Below are 26677 nucleotides of genomic sequence, written 5' to 3' on the forward strand. Positions count from 1 at the left end.
ATAATAGATGAGTGCATTCATTTATCTACCCAAATCATTTTTCACTAAATAAATATTTGTTTGCTGCATAGATTGCCAAGGTCCTGGGCATAATCTTTTCCTTTTATTTAATACCTTCCTTCTAATACCAGCAGAAGTAGCTGTGGGTACAAATTCTCCTTTGACTATAAGCTCCCTGTTTTTGCACAACGACCATCTATTCTCCTGGCAGAGGCAGACCGTTCTTGTCCTGGACAAAAGACTCTGTAGAAGAGCAGAGGAAATAGCAGTGATTCACAGAGTAACCAGGCTGGGCCCTGAGGCACAGCGACTTTCTAATAATAATATTGCCGGTATTTATTTCCTCTCTACGTGAGTTTTAGAAGAGAGGTAGAATTCAGTGATGCTCACATTAATTTTAGTTTATGAAAAGATCAGTCATCCCAGCAAATGTTCATTTTCACTGAGCATCTCAGTGGTACATACCAGTGGTTTTAAATCAGGAGCCTACGTCAGGATAACTTGGGCAAATGATCTAAATACACATTTCCTGACCTCCCTACTCACGCACAGCAGGGAACACTGGATAGATGATGGGGTGGTATGAGGTGGGGTCTATGCTTTTTAAAAGTCCCCCAATGCTTTTTTTTTTTTTTTTTTTTTTTTTTTTTGCGGTACGCGGGCCTATCACTGCTGTGGCCTCTCCCGTTGCGGAGCACAAGCTCTGGACGCGCAGGCTCAGCGGCCATGGCTCACGGGCCCAGCCGCTCCGCGGCATGTGGGATCTTCCCAGACCGGGGCACTAACCCGTGTCCCCTGCATCGGCAGGCGGACTCTCAACCACTGCGCCACCAGGGAAGCCCCTCCCAAAGCCTTTTTATACCACTCCTCTCAATAAGAAACAGTAATAAATAAGAAAAGATACAGTCTATGTTTTGACTGGATTAGCCAAAATTTATATATATATAAAGACTTGGTGAATATTTGGTAAATGGATAAAATATTATTGAGATTATTGACTTCCACTTTTGTAGAATAATATTTATATAGTACTTTATTCACAACTCTCTCATGTACTTTACCTCATTTCATACTCAAAAACTCTCAATGAGATAACTAGAAACGATTTTCTTCCTATTCTCCAGATGAGAAAACTAAGGATTTAGGAAGTTAAAAGAACTGGGCCAATGTCTTCCAGCAAATGAGTAGCAGAGCAAGGACTGAAAATATATAGTTCGAACCCTTAAAAAGCTAGAATTTACTCATTATTCCCTGAAGAACTGCAAAATTCTTCTCCTTGGTAATAATGTGGATTACCTGCATATTTTGAATCCGTCTGCTATTATGAACCCAGATAACCTGAATTCTAGACTTAGATCTGCCCCTTTCCTGCCGAGTCACCCCGGGCAAGCCACTTCCCAGGTCCACGTGGGGTCCACCATATGCAGCCCAAGTCCATACGCCCTCCAAGCTTGGTTGTTGACCCCTATCATGTGGCTCGATGCAAAGCTGACATTAACTCAGTCGAAGATTTTCTGGAGCTTGTGCAACCTTAGTTTCCTTAGGATATCTTTTAAAAATAATTATTTGGGGGCTTCCCTGGTGGCGCAGTGGTTGAGAGTCCGCCTGCCGATGCAGGGGACATGGGTTCGTGCCCCGGTCCGGGAAGATCCCACATGCCGCGGAGCGGCTGGGCCCGTGAGCCATGGCCGCTGAGCCTGCGCGTCCGGAGCCTGTGCTCCGCGACGGGAGAGGCCACAACGGTGAGAGGCCCGCATACCGCAAAAAAAAAAAAAAGTTCTTATGGACAAATATCACTTAGCCCAAGAAAGCAGAAGGGATGAAGATCCACTAAGCTGGCTGCTTGGGGCTGGCCCTAGGCTTAAGGTAAACATGACCTTTCGGCTTCCTGATAGAATCAACAAGATGATAAAGAATAGGATTCAAGTCAGATGCTCTGCACAAGAGGGGGAAAAATTGCATTTAGCTAAAACATACTCCATTCACAGGAACAAAGGACAGGGACAGTATACAGGGGATAAAGTCCTCCTACATCAGGGTCACCAACATAGGAGCTGCTCAGAGGACCATTAAAAGAGGACCTGGTTCAGTCAGCAAGGGATAATTGGTGAAAGGAATTAATCACTAGTAAATTTCCACAAAACATAGCTGTTACATATAAAACTACTACAGCTCTACTCCTAAAGACAAAAACTCTTTTAATTCCCGAGAAGAAGGCATCTTCTCCTCTGAGCACTCAGACAGAGATAAACACAATATTATCTTAAAATAGTTACAGCAGAAAGAGGAGCTTTGTATGATTTTGTAAACTGGCATAGAATGACTTGCAGAAACCAGCACATCATACAAAGAGGATGAGGTCTATAAAAGCCACACGATTAAAAAAAAATTCTGTCACTTCCTAATTATAACCATGAATCGGAAATGTCAGTGTTCTCAGTAGTCTCTATTTTCAAGTTACTGGCTGTACTGACTTTATTCTAAAAGACAAAACCATGTTTTTTTTTAGTTGGAACGTTTTTCTATTATCACCTGATCAATATGACCCCTGCTACAGTTGGTAATAGAACTATAGACTATGACATTGAATACCTCTTATAGTATAAGAAAAAAAAAGTGAACTTAGCAAAAATTGAAACTCATCACATTTTGATGTAAACATGTGGCTGAAAATAGTACAGAAACGGCTGCTTGTCTCTGAATAATACCTTCATTCATAATAAAATACATAGCTAAACGGTCCTTTGCAAACGAAAACATGATCCCTTTCTTCTTGGCTGAATTTTACTCAGAAAAATGAGACACCTTTCAAAAAAGGAGCAATATTTTTAGAAGTAGTATATATTTTAAAATATTCATTTCCTCTAGTGTATTCAAACACCTACAGAATTATTAAATCTATCCCAACAGAACGTCAGAGCAAAAAAAAATCACACAAGAACAAATTTATTTAAAATGGTGAAGTCTAATCATGTTTCAATTATTACTCAATTTTATTTTTCACCATTTTTCACCTTCAGTACTTGAAGGTCTTTGCAAATTTACCTAAAGTGATAAGGTGTGATTTCTAAATTTGTCACTTACATACGCCATTGAAGATACATTGAAGATACATAAACAGGATGCTTAAGACTTTATGTAAGATGTTAAAAAAATTAATAAATAAAGTAATCAAATAAATTTTTAAAATATTTTTCAATACTCAAAATAAATTCTCTATTAAATAATAAAAAAAAGACTTTATGAGAATATGTTCCTACACACTATGCATTTAATGCACACAGGACCGATCAAGCATATGGGGGATTACACACATGACTTGAAGCCCCCTCCCTCCAGTACACCGCAGAAATTCCTCTTCTCTTTCATTGCTTCCAAAGCTTCCTTAAATTCCACTAAAGTTCACTGAATTCCACTTGCTCCACCTCTATGGACACCAGCAGAGTCCAAACCACCGTCATGTTCTGCCGAAATGACCACGACTGGCTCCCAAAGTCCCTCGTCTTCTTCCCACCCACTGGCCAGCTACATTGGACCATGATCCTCCCTTCTGTGAATGGCTTCCAGAGCTTCTCCACAGACTTACATAAAATCCAAAGGCCTAGATGGAACCCTTGCTCATCTCCTCCACTGCCCACCTCATCCTCGATTTTCTCTGCCCTTCCCTAACCACACTACACTGGTTTCCTTATAAGGTCCACTGCATGTACCATCCTCTCTGTCTCAGTTGCCTTCTGCTGGCTCTTCTCAAGGCCGACTTCTCAACTTTCAAGTCTCTCCTTAAACCTCATCTCCTCCCAGAGCCTTCCTTGACCTTGAGTCTGCTCCCTGAACAGCTTCCCCTGTGTGGTCTCCTTCCCTGCACTTCATTTAGGCTCTGGTTAAAAAGGAAGAGTTATAACATGTACGTTAGTTTGTTGTTTAGATCTTCTCCTCCTGCATGCTAAGTTCTACAAGGACAAGGACTCTGGTTTGTTCATCATCACCACAAGTGCCTGACGCCAGGCTCTGTGCACGACACAGAGCAAATAAATATTTGTTGAAGGGAGAAGGACTAGGCCAGATTCACTGTAGAGCCAGCAGTGCTTCCCCACCACACACTCTTCCACCAGCTGAAGATGTTCAAGTCCCTTTTGCTCAATGGTACCTTCTCATCCGAAGCTGATTTGTCTTCATTGACCACACCTGCACTGAGATCAAAATTCAGGAGAATATGGAAAAAATTGAGTATGAAATCTGCAGAACTTCAGGAGCACAAAACACCAGGAGGCTCCGGGGGAGCAGAGGGGCAAGATCAGGGAAAATGGAGAAAAGCGGAGGCTAAATTCCAGCATCCACTGTCTCTCTCAGACCACTGAAAGGAGACCCTGGATCCACGACAGAGGTGTGCCTGAGGTGGTGATGGTCTGCCAGTGGGTTGCCAATTTTCAGTGTTAGCCATGGACCTTCTTCCATCTGCTACTAGTGCAAGACACAAAGCTCTGGGCATCAGTACACACAGCCTGAAGATCACGTGTGGTGAGTGGACCTTAAAAGCACAGTGACACAATGACAAGGGCTGCTGTCCAACTGTTTACAACTTCAAAGACAATTTTGTCTACTCTGTTATCTACTGCAATATTGATATATAATTTTGCTGTTAGATACGTGATTTTTAATGAAAAATCATATTTTCAAGTATACACATATATGTAGATTTCCCATACTATTATGGGAAAAGTAAATATATTAATACATATTTTTCTCAGTTATATTTTTGGTCCTCAAGGTTGACTATTTTAAAATTAGGTTAACTATAAGCTGCCACATTTCCATGATTAAATTAATTCTAGTCCCATACATGTTGATCTTCAGAAGTCCCTATGTTATAATCAAATCTGAACAAAGATTGTTGTTGCTGAAACAAGCCATGCCCTTGAGATCTGAAAAACTATGTCTCTTAAAAGAAAAATATGGAGGCAGGCTCCCTGTCAATTCAAGGTTGACTCATCTGAAGCTGTGAGAAGGGAAAAGAACAGTGTGTGTGACACACATGCCCAAGTCAAAAGCCTCAAGGCAGATGGTACCGGATGACCCAGTCCAAGACGTGAGTTACCACTGCACAGAGAGAACAATTCTGGAAAAGAGGAAGTAGAAAGGACAAAGACCGAGTGGCCAAGGAAAATCCCGAGACTCAACAATCTGAATTTTTACCCAGACATAAATTCATTTTTTGTTAAATGAATGAAATTGATAATTAATTACAGGACTTACAAACGTCTAACTAACAAAACAAAAGAAAAATAGGTAAAAATAAAAAACAGTGTATCAAAACCAGTTTCTCAGTTTTTCTAAAGGTAATCAGAGAAACTCAAACCAAGGAATCTCAACAGTATTCAGGAACTTGTATCTACAAGGTCTTTTAGATACTAACTTTCTTTCTGATTGTTCTTTAACTACACAGAACCTAGACTCTGAGGTTACACTGGTAATTTTTATATGATTAAATCAGTCCTGCACACACACACACACACACACACACACACACACACACACACAGAGGAGAGAGAGAGAGAGAGAGAGAGAGAGAGAGAGAGAGAGAGAGAAATAATGTTAAGTTTATTTTCTGAAAATTAGAAAGCAAAAGTATCTATAACCTCAAATCATGAAAGGTTCAAGAGTTAAATAGAACTGACTTTTGAATGTCAGTTGTTCTGAAGATGTGGGGATTTCATATGATACAGTTACCTACACATACATACACAATGATACAGACACATTACAAATGTTCAAACAAGAAGGAACTTAATAAGCATTTTTAAACGAAACTTACAACAAAGAGAAGATGATGGCACCACTGGTGAAGTCTACCAAACATCTGATGAAAAATTATCTTTCACAAACTTTTCCTAAATAGAAGAGTAGGGAATACTTCCAAGTTCATTCTATGAGGCTAGTATCACCCTGATACCTAAATCAAAGACATCACAGGAAAACTACAGACCAGTACCCCTTATAAATACTTACACAAAAATCTTCAAAAATACTAGCAAATCAAATAAAGCAACAAATAAAATGGATAGCCAAGTGGGAATGCAAAATTGTCTCAACATATGAAAATAAAGCAGTACACCGTATTGATAAGATAAAAGACAGAAAAGCACATTATTATCTCAATAGGTGCAGAACAAGCAGTTGAGAAAATCCAACATCCTTTCATGTTATGAACACTCAACATACTAGAAATGGAATGAAACTTTCTAAACCTGATAAAGAATATATACTAAAACCCCATGACTAATATCATATTTAATAGGGAGAGACTGAAAGCTTTCCCCCTAGTATCAGGAGCAAGACAGATATGTCTGCAATCACCACTTTTTGACATCTGGATGTCCACATGCAAAAGAATGAAATTGGATCCCTACCTCACACCATATATGAAAAGTAACTCAAAATGGATCAAATACCTAAATGTACAAGCTAAAACTAAAACTCTAAAACTTCTTTCTTTTAGAAAACCTAGGGGTAAATCTTTATGACCTTGAATTTGATAATAATTTCTTAGATAAAACACCAAAGCTACAAGTAACCAATGGAACAGAGAACTATTCAACTTCATCAAAATTAAAAACTTGTGTTTCAAGATACTATTAAGAAAATGAAAAGACAACTCACTAAATGGGAGAAAATATTTGCAAATCATTTATCTGACAAAGATATAGTACCCATCATACATAAAAAACTCTTACAACTCAACAATGAAGACAAATAACCCAATTAAGAATGGACAAAAGATTAAATCAATATTTATCCAAAGAAGCAATACGAATAGCTAAAGAGCACACGATAAGATACTAAGCATCATTATTCATTAGGGAAATACAAATCAAAACCACAATAAGATAACCATTCACACACGCCACACCTACAAGATGACTATAACTAAAAAGACTGACAATAACAAGTGTTGACAGGATGTAGAGAAATTGGAATCCTCTTACATTGCTTTTAGGAACGTAAAATGGTGCAGCTATTTTGAAACACAGCGTGACAGTTCCTAAAAAATGTAAACATATAGTTGCCAAATGACTCAGAAGTTTCATTCCTAGGTTTATACTTAAGAGAACTGAGAACACACGTCCACTCAAAAACTTGTACATAAATGTTAAAAGCTGCTTTATACAGCATACAAATTGGAAACAACCCAAATGTCCATTAACAGATGGATAAATTAAAAAGTGGTATATACATACAATGGAATACTATTGGGCAATAAAAGGAATGAAGTACTGATACTTGCTGTAACATGGATGAATCTTGAAAATATTATGCTAAATGATGAAAACAAGACATAAATAATCGCATATTATATGATTCAGTTTATATTAAATGTCTAGAATAGGCAAATCCACAGAGACAGAAAGTAGGTTCGTTTCTAGAAGCTGGGTTTTGAGGGGAATAGGGAATAGTGCTAGTGGACATTAGGTTTCTTTTTGGAGTGATCAAAATATTCTGAAATTACATAGTGGTGACAGTTGCACAATTTTGTAAAAGCTAGTAACTTTTACACTTTGAAAAGTTGAACTGTATGTATGGCATATTAATTTTTTCTTACTTTTGAAAAGCAGTCAATCGCCAACAAAAACAAAGGAAAACCAAAAAAAGACTGAACAGAAATATGATCTATGTACCTCTCTGGATTCGACGTATTCCTGATCATGTCACCGTCCACAGGAATGTAAACATTGTTTGTCTAAACATAGTTTTCCCTTGGCTATATACTCTTTTTCTAGATTTCTGCTTTCACATTCCAACTTTAGCATTTCTAATGTGACCAGCCATCCCAGTTTTCCCAGGACTGAGGGGGGGGGGGGTCCCAGGACATGAGACTTTCAGCAGTAAAACATGGAAAGTTCCAGGAAAACTGAGACAAGCTTGTTCTTGTCTGAGTTTGTATAATTTACTTAATTCCTTTTCTCTTTGTCCTGTGATGTTATCTATCCTGCCCCTTCCATTCTTTCCTTCAAACTGACACCTTCTCCCTGTGCTACTTCTTTTTTTTTAATCTTAAAGTATTTTAATAATGAAGTTATTTCTAAAATTCACTTTTTGGAGACATAAAATTAGTCTTATAGAAGACATACTTTTTAAGCTCTGTAAAACAACTTTGAAATTAAATTAAATTTATCATAAACTATTTTCTATTAAATATGTTTTAATTTTATTTTTTATTGGAGTATACTTGATTTACAATGTTGTAGTAGGTTCAGGCTTATGGCAGTGATTCAGATATATATATATATTCAAATTCTTTTCCCTTATAGGTTATTACAAAATATCGAGTATAGTTCTCTGTGGTATTTCATTTATGTTAATGGTTTTATTATAAAGTAATTGTTCACAAATTAGTATAACTCATCTAAGTCTCTCTTGAGTTTGAGGTATGAATAGCCAACTGTCTTTGGATGTTTCAATCAGAGATATCTTTGGACACTAATACATACATCTAATGCTAAATCTAAACTAGTTTTACTGCCTAAATTAACTCTCTTCCTGACATGATCACATCCACTCAATCTCTTGAGATAAAGTGAGTTATCTCCTCTTCACTTTGCTGTATTATCACAGCTAATGAATCACTGTACCCTAATTACACCACCCGGCAAACATTCTCAAATCTGCCCTACCCCCTACCTCTCCTGCTTAGACCTGCTTCCATCCATGGCTGGAATTGATGAGTAGACAAACGTTTCTCAGACTTTTAAAATCCATGATCACTTTGAAAAACTCAAAAACCCCATAATGTTATGTCAACTTTCAAATATCGTATTAAAAATAAAACCAAAGACAAGACCCAACATGTAGCTTATGTCCTCCAAGTTAGAACAGTGTCCTCTTCTTCAGAGATGTCAGCGCTGCACCTTCTGAATCCTTTATTTCTCTCCCACTCACCATCCGTCACACACGCACTCTCACCCACACAAGCAGACAACATACAGATACGCACACGTGGACGCTCACAGGCTTCAGCAGTGAGTACATGTTGTAAATCATCCCCCACAAGCTGACGTTTCGGGGCCTCCAGGCAACTGTTTCCTCCTTCTGGAGACCGTATTCTAAAACTGCTTCCTATTCAACGACTCATCCTTCAAAATTCATATGAACCGTCGCAGGCTCTGAAAGTCCTTCTCTGACCCCATCAACCCCAAGGAGATTGAATCATTTTCTCTGTTTTAAACATACTTCTAATGTTGTAGATATCATGTAGTAATACCATTGAGTGGATTATGTAATGCTGCCCCCAACTTGGGAAGGAACTGCTTTATCTATGCATCTTATACCTGAGGAATAGCAGCCATCAAACTCAATTTATTGAACTCCACTAATGTTTTTAGTATATTTATTACTTTGATTAAGTGATGACAACTTAGGCAGCATGCTTAAAATATGGGACATTTTAATAACTGAAAAAAGAATCTTCCGAGAGTTTACACACACAGTTATCAAAATATAAAGTATATTGACATGTGCAGCCATCAACCTAGACTTGCAAAATAGAAGATACAAGTGACCCAAGTACAGTCACCCTACTCTCTATCCACCCACTAATAATCTATCTCTGTTTTCCTATTCACTATGCACAATCAACATCTCCTTCTCCGGACTTCTCATTTTCTCGTCACACCTATAGAAATAGAGTATTTCCACCCACTTATATGCTAAAACTGCTATGGCAAATGCCACCAATGACCCCTCTGTGGCCAAATCCAATGCACATTTTTTTAATCTCTTAAATTATTGATTTTCTGTGGCATTTGCTACTGTTGGGCATCCTTCCTGAGTCCTTCTACCACCGTGGTTTCTCCTGCTTCTTTGACCATTAGTTCTCAGCTGAGCCAGGGGAGCTTCTTCTTTTACCTACTCCTTAAGCATTGGTTTTACCCAGGCGCTCTGTTATTTTTTCCAACTCTGTACCCTTTGTGGATGTTATCTAGTTCCCCAGCTAACTGAGTGCTTCAGGTTCACGTACCCAACTTTTTCTTCGACAGGTACCCTTAGGTAATGCACGGGTGCCCCAAATCATCGTATCACAATCTGAACTCCTCACTGCCCAGCTACCCATAGGCCTGATTTGCTTTTTTATCTCCCCATCTCAGCTGGCGGTCCTCAATCAATCAAACCATTGAAATGACAGCCCCCTAAGCTCTTTCCTTACAAAGCATATTCAATTGACAACTAAGCACCGCCTGTCTGCCTTCTTACTAAGCTCTTGAAATGTTTCCTTCCCACACCCTCTGCTACTCCTGTAGGTCAAGACCTTCTCTGGACTGTTGCAATAGTCTATTAATTGACTTGCTTATCTCCAGCTGTGTCCACATCCTGTTCATATTCCATTATCCCTACTTCTGCCAAAGTAAGTAATATATATTTTATATAAACACACACACAGTGCAAATCTGACTAATTAAAATCCATCAGTGCATCATCATAATTTAAAAAAAAATAGGGTGAGCAAAGGGATTGTCAGAAAAGAGGATCCAGCAAGATGACAGCTGCTTCTTCTCAGCCACTCTATTCAGAGGGGCCACCAGGAAAGTCCCACTAGGTGCATGGTAAGTTACAACAAGATTTCCACAACTAAAGTCTACGGAGAGCAGAAACAAAGTAAGAAAAAACATTATCTAACGTCTCATTGGCAAGGATGCCAATAGCTGTTTCACATCTAATAATTCCAGTTTTAAGTGGACATTGGAATAAGTGGGACCAATTAAAATGGAACCTCAATATGTGGAATAAAACACATCTTAAAATCAACTTTAATTCCTCAAAGAACTTTCCCCAAAGTTGCTTGAATCCTAATATAAGTGAAATGTTTTCTAATGCCTAGAACGTAAGATGGAAAGTGGGGATCATTACATTTTTTATGAATTATCAACCAAAGTTCCACCATCAGGAAAAAGGCTTTATAGCTAGAACATTTATAGAAAAAAATGGCAACATCATTAAGAGTTCTTCCTCCAACTTAGAACTTTAAAAAATGTAATTATAAATCATTTTTACTGTGGCTAAATCTAAATTATTTGTATTCCTTGAAAAGTGCTGACTAAATGTAGAAGACAATATTCGAGTATACTTATTGAGATAAAGTCTATAACCCATCTATGGAGCCTCTTGAAATTTATTTACTAAAATTTTTTACCCTAAAACATAAATAATTTTGAATCTGTGATTGTATGTAACATAAAAAATATAAGCATTTAAACGTCATATTTAATTTCAGTCTTTGCCAATGGGAATAAAAATGACATAGCAAAAGAATTACAAAAATTTACTTTTCTTCTCATAGCCTTTTGACAATCTTCTTACTTTATTTTGGTTTTATTTCAAAGAATCCTCAGACAGCTAAAAAAAACCTATAGAAAATCACTCTCAAGACACATTTCTTCAATGGCTTTTGCAAAAAAAACTTGGAAGGAGACATTTCCCCGGTAGTAACTACTTGGCTGTAATGGCTATTATAACAGCACTGCTGAGACATTTTCAGGAAATGTTTAATTTTTCTTACCAGGAGCATAATTCTTTTCAAAAGATTGAATATATCTTGCTACTCCGCAGAATTTTAAAGCTCTTCAAGTGTCATCTCATCAAAACCCACATTTTCAACATAGTTTACTTATTTGGTTTCTCCTCTAGTTCCCTTAGGTTGGTCATTTAACCCTTCACGTATCCACACTCGGGGTTACAATAACAAAAACAAAACCAATGGGCCATCCCTCTTTTAGATTGTCCCTTACCTTTAAATGACCCAGTGCGAGGTTGGCCATGAACTACCTGTGTACTTCCCTTATTCACAACAAGGAAAGTAGCCCTTTCTGTATCTTTTCTCCATATTCCTAGAGTTTTAGGCTCCGATCCACATACATTCTAAATCCAAAATGTATAGAATTTCTGACACCCTAGAGCCCTAAAAAATGTGTCTCTTTCCTCTAATTAGCTTTATGCTTCCCATATGACATTAGAAACAGCACTTAATAAAGATGCTTGATACACAGAGCTCCTGTTTCCAGATCATTTTATCTAATTCAATAGTAGTTTTTTACCCCCCAGAGACCCCAGAGGAGCCACAGTTTGTACACCCGCATGCAGTGTAAATGAATACATATGTAACCAGTGATGTGTGTAAGAGACGACATTTTCAGTCAATAAAACCAATGCCATACTCACGGTGAAGGCTGGTGGGGCTGGTGTTCAACATTTCTTGGGGTTTTGCAGGCAGCAGGCTTCACCATGTCCCTGACCACACACCTGGGGCGCATGATAGACAGTACAATGCACTATTAATTATAAAACGGGGAGAAACATCTGGAAATTAAACATGGTACTGAAAACAAGTCTAAGGGAAACTCTTTGCAAACCCCTTAATGTTAACCTGGAGTCCCTGGAAAGCCCTGGGGGTTGGAAACCTTCAACTCAGGCTTCCAAGAGCTCAGTTACACCCAGATGAAGTCCGTGCTGGCCTCGGTATTGGATTTCCCTTTTAGTACCAATAAAATGATCGTCAGCAGCCTTCCCCATAGGAGCAAGGCTACTAAAAGCTCTGGCCTCACTGTATGAAGACATCTGACAGCTTAAACATAGGAACGGCTGTTGTGTTTAAAACGCGCAGGACGTTCTGTGGCTTTGGCTATTTTACTAAAAGACACGGACTCTTGTTTCACACCCTTTATCATACACAGGTCTTTCTCTTTATGAAAAAAGAGATCTGAGAGCCTTCAAGACACCCCCCAAGTTCAAAATCCCTTCAAGCTAAGAAAAGAGGAAGAGTCAGAAGGAAATGTGCATAAATGAAGTGTGTGTATGTATGCATGTGTGGGTAAAATAAATAGAGAAGATACCTGCATAGTGTGAAAATAAACAGGAAAAGGTCTTTGCGTCTTATGTTCTCCATCAAAGAATAAATAAATGCAGAGGATGGATCACAGCTCCAAAGGGCAGCAAGAGGAGATGCCTTTAGCCTCATGTCAACAGGGCTTACAGAGTGCTGGAGAGATTCATTGGCATAAACAAGAATACATCCCCTTCTGAGGCTGTCCTTGGATGGCTCAGATGTTCCTTCACTTCAAAAGCTTTGAAACAAACCTTGCTTTGAATAGGGAAGCCCTGATCATAAAGCTGGGGCCCTACATCTCAGACTTTGCTACATGGAAAAGCCCCTTAGGACACAGCATTCTCAACCATGAACCTGGTTAACGTGCGTGGCAGCTTTGACTGCCCTTGGAGGTTTGACTACCCTGCTGATGTTTAAGGCCAGTCATGTTATTCCAGAAGTGGATCAGGGGTGAGGCAGTGGCAGATAAACTGCTTTCTCAGAGCTAAAAGCTGCACGGCAAAATTCTCCACTTCTGAAAGAAATGATACAGGGAAACATCGTGGACACAATGCATGGAAACATGCACACACACACACACACACAGAGCTCATTCCAAACAAGATCAAGTGAGACTTAGAAATCAATGTGTAACGTGACGATAAAAGAAAACAGGGCCATTTCAAAGCCTTCCCTCCTGGGCTCAAAGGAAAGAAACACAGTGTTTGTCTAGTGCAAGTGCTAAACTCTTAATGGACTGGTCACCAGTCAAAGGAGGAGAAGGTCACTCAGGCAGCAGGGTTCAGAGAACATTCAAGCAGGCAGTTGCCAGGGAGAAGTAATACCCCAGGGTTTCTGAGCTCTGAAATGTTAATATAACTTACACCAGTACAGCGCTCAGGAAGTTACATTTCATAGCACTGGGAAATCTTTAGCAATTCCCACTCAACTAAAAACAGCCCACGCGGTATGTTGAACCTACATGCACTGGTTTGCGAAAATATCGGAAATATCACCAACTTTGGAAAAAAATTTGAAGAATTATATCTATGAGAAACCATATGCAACCTCTGTCTTAGTTCATTTCTTTTTTTTCTTCCCCTAAAGATTCAGGTATTTAGACAAAGCTTTGGGAAAAAAAGAAGTCTGTCACTTAGAGTTTTCCTTCAATATGCTTTTAAGTAACTCTTTCCGAATAAATGTGGAATGTCAGCCAGCACGAAGGGTAGGTTTCTAAGCAAAACACATTTGTGTGTGTGTGTGAAAGACCATGTCTATGTAAGGAAATTCTCATCTAATCTTAAGTACTCAGTGGTCTTGTTTTAAAACTATAATAGCTGGCATACTTCACCTGTCTGCACATGCTATAGAATCTTCTAAGTAAAAACTTGTATTTCTGAACTTTAAAGTTTCATCGGATAATGAGAATAAACACACCAATACTCAAAAGCAATATACTTAGAATTTAAATGTACTTAATTTAAAATATACTTACTTAAATTAATATATTTTATTTTTAAAAAACAAGAAAAAAACATATTTTTCATACTGACCTATAATCCTAACCTCAGCTCCAGAGTGAGGTAGCTAGCTATTGAATCTGTTTTCATGGAGAAAGCTGTCTGATTCATTCAGATTGCTAGTTATTCAAGCAATTTGAGGGCGCTCTAAACTATGGCAATATGTATTCCTACAACTTCTAATTTGACTTCTTTTAGCTGAAATTGCTTCTAGAGAAAGAGAAGGAAAAAAACCCTACACTCAGAACAAGATACATAAAATAATACAATGCACTCCTCAGAATTTTGTCAGCCTGGGTGGATGAGCATTTCTTTAAAGTTGTAATTGGATTGTTGTGTCTGGCCTATTGCGGTTTGAGGGATAAACCATAATGGTGCTGCCAGTTGTAATATGTGGAAACTGTTCAGCTCCAGCAGTTTCCATTCTCTCCCAGGCATTAGACTTATTATAATAACACGGACCCCTCATACTTTAAGAAACACAAGAGTGTTATGTCAGCAGGTTGTGGTGATCAAGGGTCTTTCTTACGTATGATTTATTCCTTCAGCCAGACTCAAGGAGGCCACAGACAGGCCACAATGCCAACTTCCCAGAACGGTTATGGATGGAGAGACCAGGAGTCCAAGGTGGTGACCTCTTATTCTTGCAACGTCTTCGGTTATTCAGGGGGTTATCAGATGTGGACTCTTCACAACCTCGGAAGCGCTTGTGAGCATCCCTCACCACTCAAGCATCACTGAGGATTTATGCAAATGAGGCATCCTGCAAGCATCTCAGGGAAGCTCCCCCTGACTCCGCCCTCCGCGCGGCTGGGTTTTATGAATGACTGCAATCAAGGCTGAACGGCTGCCAACTGCCCACTCTTCCCTGCACGTACACACAGAGAAACCTGCCCGGCCGCAAGCCCGCAGACGAGGCCGTGGCAACGCTTTCATCCCCCCAGACAGGAATGAAATGTGCTTGCGGAGACTTAAGAGTATGTGAATGAAAAATTCTCAATGCCTTCGAAAAACACAATTTACATAATTACTTTCTCTCTTTTGAGTTTCCATTTTGGTGCCTGCAGTCACCAGCCCCCTTCTGCCTCCCCCTCCCTGCAAAAACTAAAAAACAAACAAACAAAATCTCACTATTTTATGAAATTTTAACTCAACTGAACTTGATGACAGTGTCAGGAGTCTAGTGACTGGGCAGTGAGCTGTCACATAGATGATGCCACCTTTGCATTTCTGTTCACATCTTTTGGGTTTGGGAGTTTACTCGGGTTTCTCCTGTCATTGATGGAGACAATAAACAGTGCTGGGGGAAGTGTATGTGTGCTTGAGGGAATGAAACACTTTTCAAATACACAATCTTCTAATTTGCTGATCTCTGATCAAAAACACAGAAACAAGGAAAAACGGGCAAGAAGAGACCTCAGGGGCTCTGTAAGCAGCCATTTGCTTCTAAAACTCTCATTCAGCGCTCCAGACTCCTCTTCCATAAGACATTACCCAAAAGGACCCAAATATCTGCAAAATTCCTGTCTCCAGCCTGACCCTCTCTAACTCCTGACATCCAACCGTCTCCACAACACTTTTGCTTGGCTTTCCAGCAGGCCTCTCAGAATCAGCATTTCCAACTGGAATCCACCCTGCCCCACACTCCTGACCCTCCACGGCCATCACCATCTTGGCTGACTGTAAATAGGTTTCTCTAGCTGTTCAGGCCAAAAGCTTTAGACTCAAAGCCTCGTTTCTCTCACACCTGTGTCCAATCCATCACAATGGTTCTCCTTTCCAAAAATGTGCAGAGTCTGTCCATTCCTCCTCTGTCCCCCATGGCCATCCTGATGGGGCCAGTATGGTCTTTTCCTTGGATTCCCACAATAGACTTCTCCCTGGCTGCCTGAAAGAGACCCTTTTTAAAGATAAATCAGATCGTAACTCCTCTGCTCAAAATCTTGCAGCAGTGCCCCAGTTTACTTACAAAAAATGCCAGAGTCCTTAGAGTATAATCTGGCCTCCTGTAACTCCCAGAGTTCTTCTCCTACTATCCCCTCCCCAGCACTCCCCGCCCCATTCACGCTACCCCAGCTGCAGTGGCCTTTTCTTGTTGGTCTTCCTCAGATGTACCAGGCTTGGTTTTGCTCAGGGCCTTTGCACCAGCCATTGCGTCCATTGGGAATGCTCCTCCCTGATACGGGTAAGACTAACCCCCTCACCTCTCTGCAGTCTTGGCTCAAACATCAGTGTTTGGTGGTTCCTACTCTGATTACCTGCTTATGACTACAGTCTGCCCCCACCAGACTTTCAGTGCCCTTCACCTTGCTCTACTACTTGCTACATGTGCCCCTCCCCAGGGCCTCCACCCAGGCTGAAATACAAGCTGCTCAGGAGGAAGGATCTCTGTTCGCTTCAATGACAAAAGTCCAGAGCCCAGGACAGGGCAGGATGTAATAGTCACTCACTACATATGTGTTAAATGAATGAATAAGATAAAAAGATAAAAAGCTGTTAGTACTCTAACATGCTAAAACACAGTGATTTGCAAGAGATTTAGGTAATGCTTTTTTGCAAGATTACAGCATATTTCTATAAAATATCTGCAAAATATAGATTAATCCATGATCAACACATTTTATGATTTGAATAATCCACTAAATTTGTTTTTATATGGTTTGATTGAGGGTCATTCTCTTTCCAAACAAGAAAAAAAGACTTATTTAGTGTAAAACACTCTTCAGTGTCACATTATTGCTTTGAACAAATGAGACACTCTCTAACATTTAGTATACTGCTATTTTATCAAATAAAACTTTAAAATAATTAACTGTACATGAGGTAATTCCTTAATAGTAAAGAGAGAAAATTAATCCCCTTTTCTTTGGATTTTTCTAAACAGGGTAGGAAAATAAGAAAAACTGTTTACTGTCATCTATTATGTACTAAAATGTCCACAGATATTTAGATAATATCTTATTTAATCTTCACACTGCCCTGCAAAGGAGATGCGATTGTCCCATTTGGCAGATGAAGAAAAACTGCTAAAATCTAAGAGATTAAATTTATTTTTCCAGAGATAATTGGAAAATGTTGATATTTTAAGAAGCCAAGATTTGTATCCAGGTTTGTTTGGGACCAAAGCTAATGTCCTTTCCATCATTCCAAGGAGCGTTCTGACATTAATACTTAAAAGATAAATGGAAACTAATAAAAATCAGTCATGAAGTTACAGAGTCCAGTATCCTCTGATATGTTTCAATATCACTGATTTCATGACATAGGTACATTATTGAAGCTATTCAAATAACCTCACATAACTGAGTGTTCTTGAAACAGTATTCTAGTATTTATTGCAAGACCATATTCTCCAAATATATCAGGAGAACAATGGTGATAGCAGGGTGTCAATTTGGCTAAATTGAAATGTAGAGTGACCTTGAGACCAGTGGGAATGTGAAATGCATGGCATGTCATCTGGTACAGAGAAAAACAGTTTATATAAGAAAAAGAATCAAAAAAGCGAAAGAGATTTAAAAGATCATTTGCAAGACACATATAATTCAATTGATAAAAATCATTTCAAAAATGTTTTTCAAAGGAGGTCATCAAGAGTGATCTTCCCATCTCCACTTACAAAAAGTAAAAGAGGAAGAGCTGAAAAATGTTATTTTACAAAATGAATTTAAAAAATTGCATATTCATGTCAACTTAACAGTGAACCAATCAATATGATGACTGTTACCACTAAGATGAAGACGAGACAGTGAAAATTCTCTACCAGAAGGGGAAAGTGGATGTTGGTATTTTGAAAAGCCAGATGTACTAATCACAGATCATCAGGGCCTGGTCCACCTCTGATGTATACTCAGGGAACCCTCAGAAGCTACGTAAGAGTGACTTTTATTTTAAAAAAGACACGGAGGACAGGCAAGGTAGGTTCCTAATTATAAGAAAAGGGAAACCATTTTTCACAGTGAGTGGTGAGGGCTATTAAACCTCCCTTAACCAGGCCAGGAAATTATTCACCAAACCAGACACAAAAGTATAGGATTCTGAAATAAAGGTGATTACAAGATACAGATTCACTACAGAGAGTAATGGGTGATTTTAAAGTTTGGAAAAACAAATTTTTCAAAGACTGATAAGATGGTAACCTAAATGGGAAGAAAATCCGAAAAAGAGGGGATATATGTATATGAAGAGCTGATTCACTTTGTTATACAGCAGAAACTAACCCAACATTGTAAAGCAACTCTACTCCAATAAAAATTTTTTAAGTTTTGATAAGAAGGAAAATCATAGGCAAGAGGTCAAGTCCTTGGTCTTCTGGGTTATTCACACCTGCCTGTTTATCACCTCTTATGTCTCTGGAATGCTTATAGGCTTAGTTCTACAAGGTCCTAATATTGCCTCCAATATGGAAGCAGTATGGCCAATTAACCTCTTTTTACCCAAGCTATTATTCTCTGTTAACACAATCAGTGTCTTTCTCCAGACCTTTGGATTTATATATGCTACCATCCCCCGCATGCCATCCTGTTGACAATTTCCTACTTACTAATCTGTGTGCATTCTCCAACAGTCACCTGCTGCTTGCAAAATACAACACAACTTTCGAAAAATCAAGATCACCAGAAAATACCTTCCACTAAACCTGCAAGAGAGAACGACTTCTGTGCATTCCACAGAGCGGGGGGGAAAAACCCTCTATCTAGTGAGAAGCACGGAACTTCCAGAGGCAGGAAGCAGCCATAGCGTCAAGGCAGCAGGTCCTGAACCCTCCAAGGGTAAAGAGAGAGCAGCTCCAGTGGAAAGGCGGATGGTTGAGGGGAAGAGGGTGATGTGGAAATAGAGAGCGAGGATAATTGCTCAAATGTCGACAAAAGGCGGGTTTTGAGAAAAGAGGCATGAGGAAGGGAAGACGGTTTTCTATATCTATGGGCACAATTCTAGGTGAGGGAATTTGCTTTGGGAAAGACAGAAGCTAAAGGGATGGGGGGAGGGGCAGAGGACACGGGAGGGGCACGGGGGTGGGGAGTGGGTAGGTGTTTAGAGAGGAAAGGAAGTTGCTGGGAGACTGAGAGGGATGGCAATCAAACAGGTAGGGGATTTGTTCCCAAATTGCCACCTTTCATTGGACCATAACTGTCGCGTCCATTTCCCCCCAGAAAAGATTCTTGCAGGTTAACGCTCCATGAGATTCATTTTGAGAAGCTTTTGGAGAGTGAAAATCGTCTCTCCACCTCTCCTCCTATTTTTAACTCTTCTCCTAGAGGCAGAAACTTCTGCTCAGAACTCCCTCCTCATTCCTACCTATGCCAGGGGTGGGAAGAAGGCTCGAAGAAGCACCCATCTCCCAGCAGCAAGGCAACAGCATTTATGTTTTCACTAGTGAGAAAGGCTACCACATCTTACAAGCAGGAACGAGTTGGCCATTTCCTCCTTCACTTGCTGAGTGGAGCCCCGAGGGGCCTCTCTTCCCTTCTTCCTGACAGTCCAGCCGTCCTGCAGGAAGCAGCCTGGACAGATCTGGGAGGAGCAGACTCTGCCGTGTTTCTAACTCCATCTGCTTCTCTTTCCCACTGACCCAGGTCTACTCAAGCTATTTAGGTAAACACATCTGAAGCCTGCTTAGAAGACTTGGTCCTTTAGTTTCAGAGTGAGTTAAAAAAGCAAAAGCAAAATCACCACCACCACCTCAACTGGGAGTGACAGTTCACAGCAGTAAGAGAGAACATCAGAAAACTCAATGATATCTGATTTTCTCTAGCAAGAGAGGAAGCATCATCTGAATCCAGAAATTCAGCCTGTTTTGCACCTCTTGCCCCCATGATGGTACTTCTCTGTGGAACACCATGTCACAGGCTCTAGTTTGCACACAAAAAAGCCCCACCCGTTTTTGTTTTCCACTAAAGAAGGCATATTGGTCTAAAAGTGAGTGACGATGATAGTATCAGGGAAACGTGTTGGAACAAACATAAGGTTATCTTAAAGAGGAAATCGTTGACAGCTTTTAGTACTTCAGTTCCATTCATACATAGGTCCTAATACCCCTCACAGCCAACCCCTGTGCCTTACAGCCCAGCTGGGGACCACTGCTCTAACTGCTGGCTCCATCCCAAGCCTGGTGGAGGGTGGTCCCTCCACCTAAACAAACAGCCTCTGGCTTGAACGCCTGAGGTGAGAGAGACTGTTGGATCAGCAATAACACCACCAAGTTAAATGAGAATAGTACCACTCAGAGAGTCAGGTAAGTGAAAAGTGTCTTCATTAAATCCAAAAGGCAATTCAGCAAAACAAGATGAATTTCAAGAAATGGAAACCTAGTCAGATATGAAAACTGCAATAACAGGACAGGAAAAGGACAGAAAGTAATATCAGCTAACATTTCTGAGTGCCTACAGTGGGTCAGGAGCTGAGCTAGGCGTCCCGCATGCCTTTGGCCATGTCATCTGGTCACAGGTCACGTATGGTACTTGCTGTCACCCAAGTTACACATTGGCTTGTACAATATCACCATTTCTTCTCAGAAGCACAACTCATCATTTCAAAAACCACATGCTATCTGTGAAGTGCTTTGTTTTGAGCAAAAATATTATTTCATTGTCATTCACGTTTTAGCACAAGGCACAGGACTGTAATTGAATAGTTCAAGTTCTTAGCACCTCACGTCCTCTTGCTACATTGCAGGGTCCTAGAAGAATAGAGAGTTGTCCGATCATGGTTATCTACAGTTAAATGTCCAGGGTAAAGGATGCAATTTGGTAGTAAAGGGAGATGAATGGTATTTGTAAGGATTATTGCCAGAGCTTCTTTACAACTAACGATTCTTCTGCTTTTTATTTGTAACACAAAACCATAGCTCTTTAAATAATGATTTTTCGGTAGTTCTTTGTATGCCATTTCTCCACAGGCATTCACTCTCCTTGCTCATGGGGAGCCGGATAGCTAAATAAATACCTACTAAAAGGTCCATAATAGTTCCTTCGTGGGGTTTAAGTTGATTTTAAACAGATAAAATAAAATGGAAAAATGAAACTTGGAAAGGCATTAATGTAATATTTCAGGCATTGCTTTCAATTAATTATAACTACTCTCTCAACTGATTTACCTGCATAGAAAGTTAGAGAGAAACTGGACTCAACCAGACATGAAAATGTATTGTCCATGAACTATTATAAACATGAACATTCTGTATAAGAAATATGCAATATTCCTTTTCTATGGTAAATGAATGTGTCTTTATTTTGTCAAGAGGCCATGATGCTTCTTTTACTTAAAATATGACAAAAGGATGAAACCAAATCACTTGAGCATGTCAACAGGAACTGTAATTAATACCTGAATGTGACTGCTTTTTGCTCTAAACATTTTTGGCATTTAGAGTGAGAAAATTAAAACATATTGGAAATTACTTTTTCCTCCCTTTCAACCAAACTGAAGAAAATATGAACAGATATTTAGAAAAAATATGAAAGGTATGAGATTTGGAAAGATAATCAAGTGACTAGGACTTTTCATTCCTCACTGATAAGGGCGAACATTCTCCAAGCCCTTTTGACTTGATAGGACTGTCATTACTGTGGCTTCAAATGGGCTGATGCTTCCTGAATTGTCATTTCCAGCCCTCACTTCCCACTATCTATCAGGTCTGAAATCTGTATGTACCTAAAAACCTTTCTAACAACTGAGCCAGAACAGGCTAACATACCAAATTCATATTCCCCCTCCTATTAGACTGAAACACCTCGCGAGGTCTACCTGGTCATCAGTTAAATATTCCCATTACTGATGTCTGCAATCTCGGCACCCTATGACTGCTTACTTTCCCTAATGGCCAATGAAGCATCGAGTCCTCTGACTATGCCTTTGAAGCAGGTCTAGAAATTGCCCGTTCTCATTTATGTCTACTACTTCCGAAGTCATTTTCTCTCTTCAATGAAAGAATGAATGAAGACCCTTTTCACTTACCTGACCGGGAGAGTATTACTATTCCCCTTTAACTTGGCGTTATTGCTTGATTCAGTCTTCCTCAAGTGCCATTTGTTCCTGCTAACAGATTCTACAGGGGGCTTCCCATCCCCGCCCACATCAAATACACACACCGCCGTCTACTTCTGGGGTCCCTCGTTCACACGCCTTCGTTCACTAATCTCTTCCTCTTAATTCCTCACAGAGCCTGTTTCTCAAGTACATCTATCTCAATATTCTGGAACATCATTTTGCCACTTCCGTCTCCATTCCATATGCCACATTTCTTACTTAAAGTGATATGCCTCCTTTTCCCTCTCCATTCATTTTTAGTTCTTTCTAAATTCAACTCAAATGCACTGAACACTAGGAAGCCTTCCAGGCTAAGGACTCTCATTTATCCTTCACCAATATCTTCTAGAAAAATTGGTCCTTATGTAGGGATGAGAAATTTTGTTTAATAGCCGCAGCCTAAGCACTGGGAAGACATTCAGGAAATGCGTGCTTTGGAAATAGGACACGACATGGAAGCGTGTTCCGTAGGCCTGGCTGGGACGCTCTGATGATCATGACATCTTTGCAGTCAATGAACAAACACTTACAGGACACCAGCTCTGTGCCATGCACTGTGCCCAATGCTACATCACCACCCCAAAGCTAGTCAGCCTGTTCATCAATAATGGTAGTAATAATAATAACTACTTACATTTATTGAGCATTTATTGCATGTACTCTTTTAAGCTCTTTATACGAATGAATACATGTGATCCTCACAACAACTCCATGTGGTGGGCAGGTTAAATGACCACTTGGTGTAGCATTTACAAAACCCTGTCATGTGTAAGTTGCAACAGTATTCATTCTACAGCTGAACTCTATTAACACACCATTTAAATTCTTTGAAATTGCTTAAATTCCTCCTCTCATTAGAACTTTTTAGTAAATAAAATATCATCTTCACATGCAGTAAAAACAAGATTAAGTGCAGGAATCCAGATTCATAATGCAATGAAGGCTGCTTCTCCCCCTGCAAAATGTTAAATATAATATAAAGTATATTTATTTTGAAGAATAAAACTGTAGTCTATTATACTTTTAATGTATACATATACTGTCATGACACTTAGTGTTCTCCAAGGTCACAAAATAATTTCAATTCCATTATTACATATAAGCAACGTTCACCTAGCTTTTCAGTCACCACTCCCAGAGTCCCAGCTACTCACTACTGGAGTTCCCCTGGAATACACCTCTTATTTACAAATCCATGGGTCAAGACAAACATTAGACATTCTCAAACTCTAAGACTGAAATTCTTCACCCAAATCACTAATTTCCTCTATAGCTCTCACACTTCCACTGCAGGCAAACCTAAAGCCACAGAGAACTCACTAGCCTTGAGATAGCTAACTTTATTGTTAAAGATTTCTGACTATTGGAATACTCTTTTTTTAAATGTTTACTGCAATCTGCCCCTGTTAGCTCCCACACATGAGTCCTAACTCAGCCCTTGAAAAGTCGTGTGGATCAAGTTCGCTGCCTTTTAAAAACACCGTCTCTCCATGAATTCAATCTCCTGGCTTCTTTCTCATCAGCCCCTCAATTACGTTGCCTGAGGCATGAGCTCCAGGGACCCACCCACTCTAGCTGCACTTGTTTTTGTGAACAACTCTCTCAAAAGTTGGCTCCCTTTGTTGTGCAATATTTTCACTCTACATCCACAGGAAAGAATGCAAACTCAAATTTTATAACCCCCTTTAATAACCAGGTCCTATAAAAAGGCCAACTGACAGAAGTGAGATTCAGGGGAAATTATCAATGTGTGGCTTCCAAAACCTGGTCATACATCACTAAAGAGGTTTTTAAAGAGACAAATACTTCGTGTCCCAGCAGAGGCCTTCAGAGCTGAAGTTTGGGTCCAGGGATTGGCAAGAGAGTAGCTTCCCTGAGCGATTCTAATATATCCAGATAGGCATTTGGAAACTGCTGAGGAATGAGCCATTCAGCTGCTGCACTGGATGCAGTCCTGTCCTTAACGTGGAGCTAAACCACAAGACCTCTCATAGTTCCTCATAAAAGGGCTTTCTCTGAGCTACATTTTAATGTTATACCCTCAGCTTCTATGACAGGTCGATACAAGACATAGCTGTATGAAGTTGGTGTCTGCCTTTACTGTGAAATATTGGTGAGGTCAGTGTCTGTTACATCGTTTTAAGTCCTTTCTATAAGAGTTTACATTCATCCCACATTCTTGGTGTTTTTCCAAAATTTAGCACCAAGAAAAATGTCATTTCTTGTTTTTTACAAATACCTATCATAATTGCTTTTGGTCAGGGTTACAAGGAACTTAAAGCTTATCATAACAACTCTGTTGACATGGTAAGCATGTTTATAACCTCATTTTTTTTTTGCTTATGTTTCAATTTCTATATTACTAATGTTTTATGTTGCAATCTTTTTGAGAAAAGCAAAAAGAGAATCAGAGAAAGAAAAAGGTTAACACTTCATCTCTTACAGGAAAAATTAAAATTTCAATTTTTCTTAAATTTGAAAACTAATATGCCTTAAAGACCATAACTGGCATCTAATATATATATAATATATAAATGTAATCTGTATAATACATATAAAATCATAATTATGATGACGATGACATCTCACTAAAGCTGACATGTTATACAAAAGTAGCATTTCAGAAAGAATTTCTTAGTTCAGGGAAACATTCCCTAGGAATTAAGTGTTACCACACAGAAAGGAAATGGTTTCCTGGTCAAATAAATTCGGGAAACATTAAGTTAAACAGGTTGAGCAGGTTTTCTTATTGCATAAAATTTCAGAATCTTCAAAATGCATTGTTCTCTGACAACAGACGCATAATATGTAGCATTTGCCAAGGAATAGTATCCAGTTTGGGAGGTGATGAAGTGACACTTAGTAGTTGCAACATGAGAAATAAGCATTCTACAAGGGATAGAATCAATGCTTGGTAAATTATTCCAGATGATAACACAGAATAGCAACACTGCACTTAACCTCAGTAGGGAAAGTCTTTAAAGAGACAAATTCTTTGGGTCCCAGCCAAGGTCTACAGAGCTGAAGTTTGGGTCCAGGGATTGGCAAGTGATTAGCTTCCCTGGGTGAAAGTTCATCTTCCAAGTGAGATAACATGGTTTTAGAGTACACATTTTTCTCTATTCTTATCTATTAATTTCACAGAGAGAGGATACCAGAAGTTATGTAATAAATTCTTTCATGATTAAGCATCCAATATCAACTCATTAAAGGGGCAGATTTTGACCTAAACTAGCAATTCTTTCTAAAGCTTTTGTATGTTGGTTGGTTGGTTTTTTACACAGGTAGCAATCAATATACTTATGTAAACTTTAAGAGAAATAACTAAAAAGGCATAGACAGATGTAGAGAATGGACTTGAGGACACGGGGAGGGGGAAGGGTAAGCTGGGACGAAGTGAGAGAGTGGCATGGACTTATATATACTACCAAATGTAAAATAGATAGCTAGTGGGAAGCAGCCGCATAGAACAGGGAGATCAGCTCAGTGCTTTGTGACCACCTAGAGGGGTGGGATAGGCAGGGTGGGAGGGAGATGCAAGAGGGAGGAGATATGGGGATATATGTATATGTATAGCTGATTCACTTTGTTATAAAGCAGAAACTAACACATCATTGTAAAGCAGTTATACTCCAATAAAGATGTTAAAAATAAATAACTAAATAAAAATTAAAAGGCGTAGAAATCCCAACGTACTTCTTTGCAATTCCTAAGTAAGATGTGTGGGGAATAAAAACGTAATCATTGGAGTAGGTAAAGAATATCTGTCACCCTAAAGAAGAGAGGAAATACTACAAACTCAACATTTTTACTGCTCATACATACATTCTATGCATTTATTTTTCAGGCAAATTAACTGCATATCTTATTTTACCTGTAGAGAAATTTCGAGGTACAATGAGACATTTTCTCTAAAACCACAATTATCTTATCGAAAAATTTTCTAGTTTTTCTCTTATGTATAAAATTAAGTAGTACATTAACCCCAAAGATATGACATTGGCAAGATTGTCTTTGTGTATTTAAATTACCCATAATTTTATTGCTCTGTAACTCAAAATGACACACTTACTTTGGAAATAATATTATAGGTTTTGACACTAAGTAATTAAAAATTACTGATCCTTAACCAATGATAAAAATTTTAAGATTTGACTTCATTAATATTAAAAATTTTGCTCCCCAAAATACACTATTAAAATAATAAATAAGCAAGTCATAGACTGAGAGAAAATATTTACATTATATATCTTACTTATAAACTAAGTATATGTACATA

General features: G+C 39.0%; 1 protein-coding gene across 3 annotated transcripts in view; it reads right to left on the reverse strand.

The window, feature by feature from the left end:
* Positions 1 to 26677, reverse strand: part of RIMS1 (regulating synaptic membrane exocytosis 1) — a 472981-nt gene that overhangs the window by 387186 nt on the left and 59118 nt on the right. For 2 of the 3 annotated variants that reach the window (XM_060168205.1, XM_060168204.1), the window contains exon 2: positions 12208 to 12288. The exons of the other annotated variant lie outside the window; for it this stretch is intronic. In XM_060168205.1, coding sequence (XP_060024188.1) covers positions 12208 to 12288 — 81 coding nt within the window. The remainder of the gene's footprint in view (positions 1 to 12207; positions 12289 to 26677) is intronic. 3 annotated transcript variants of the gene reach the window in all.

The sequence above is a fragment of the Lagenorhynchus albirostris genome, chromosome 12, assembly GCF_949774975.1.
Source record: "Lagenorhynchus albirostris chromosome 12, mLagAlb1.1, whole genome shotgun sequence".
Lineage (NCBI taxonomy): Eukaryota > Metazoa > Chordata > Mammalia > Artiodactyla > Delphinidae > Lagenorhynchus > Lagenorhynchus albirostris.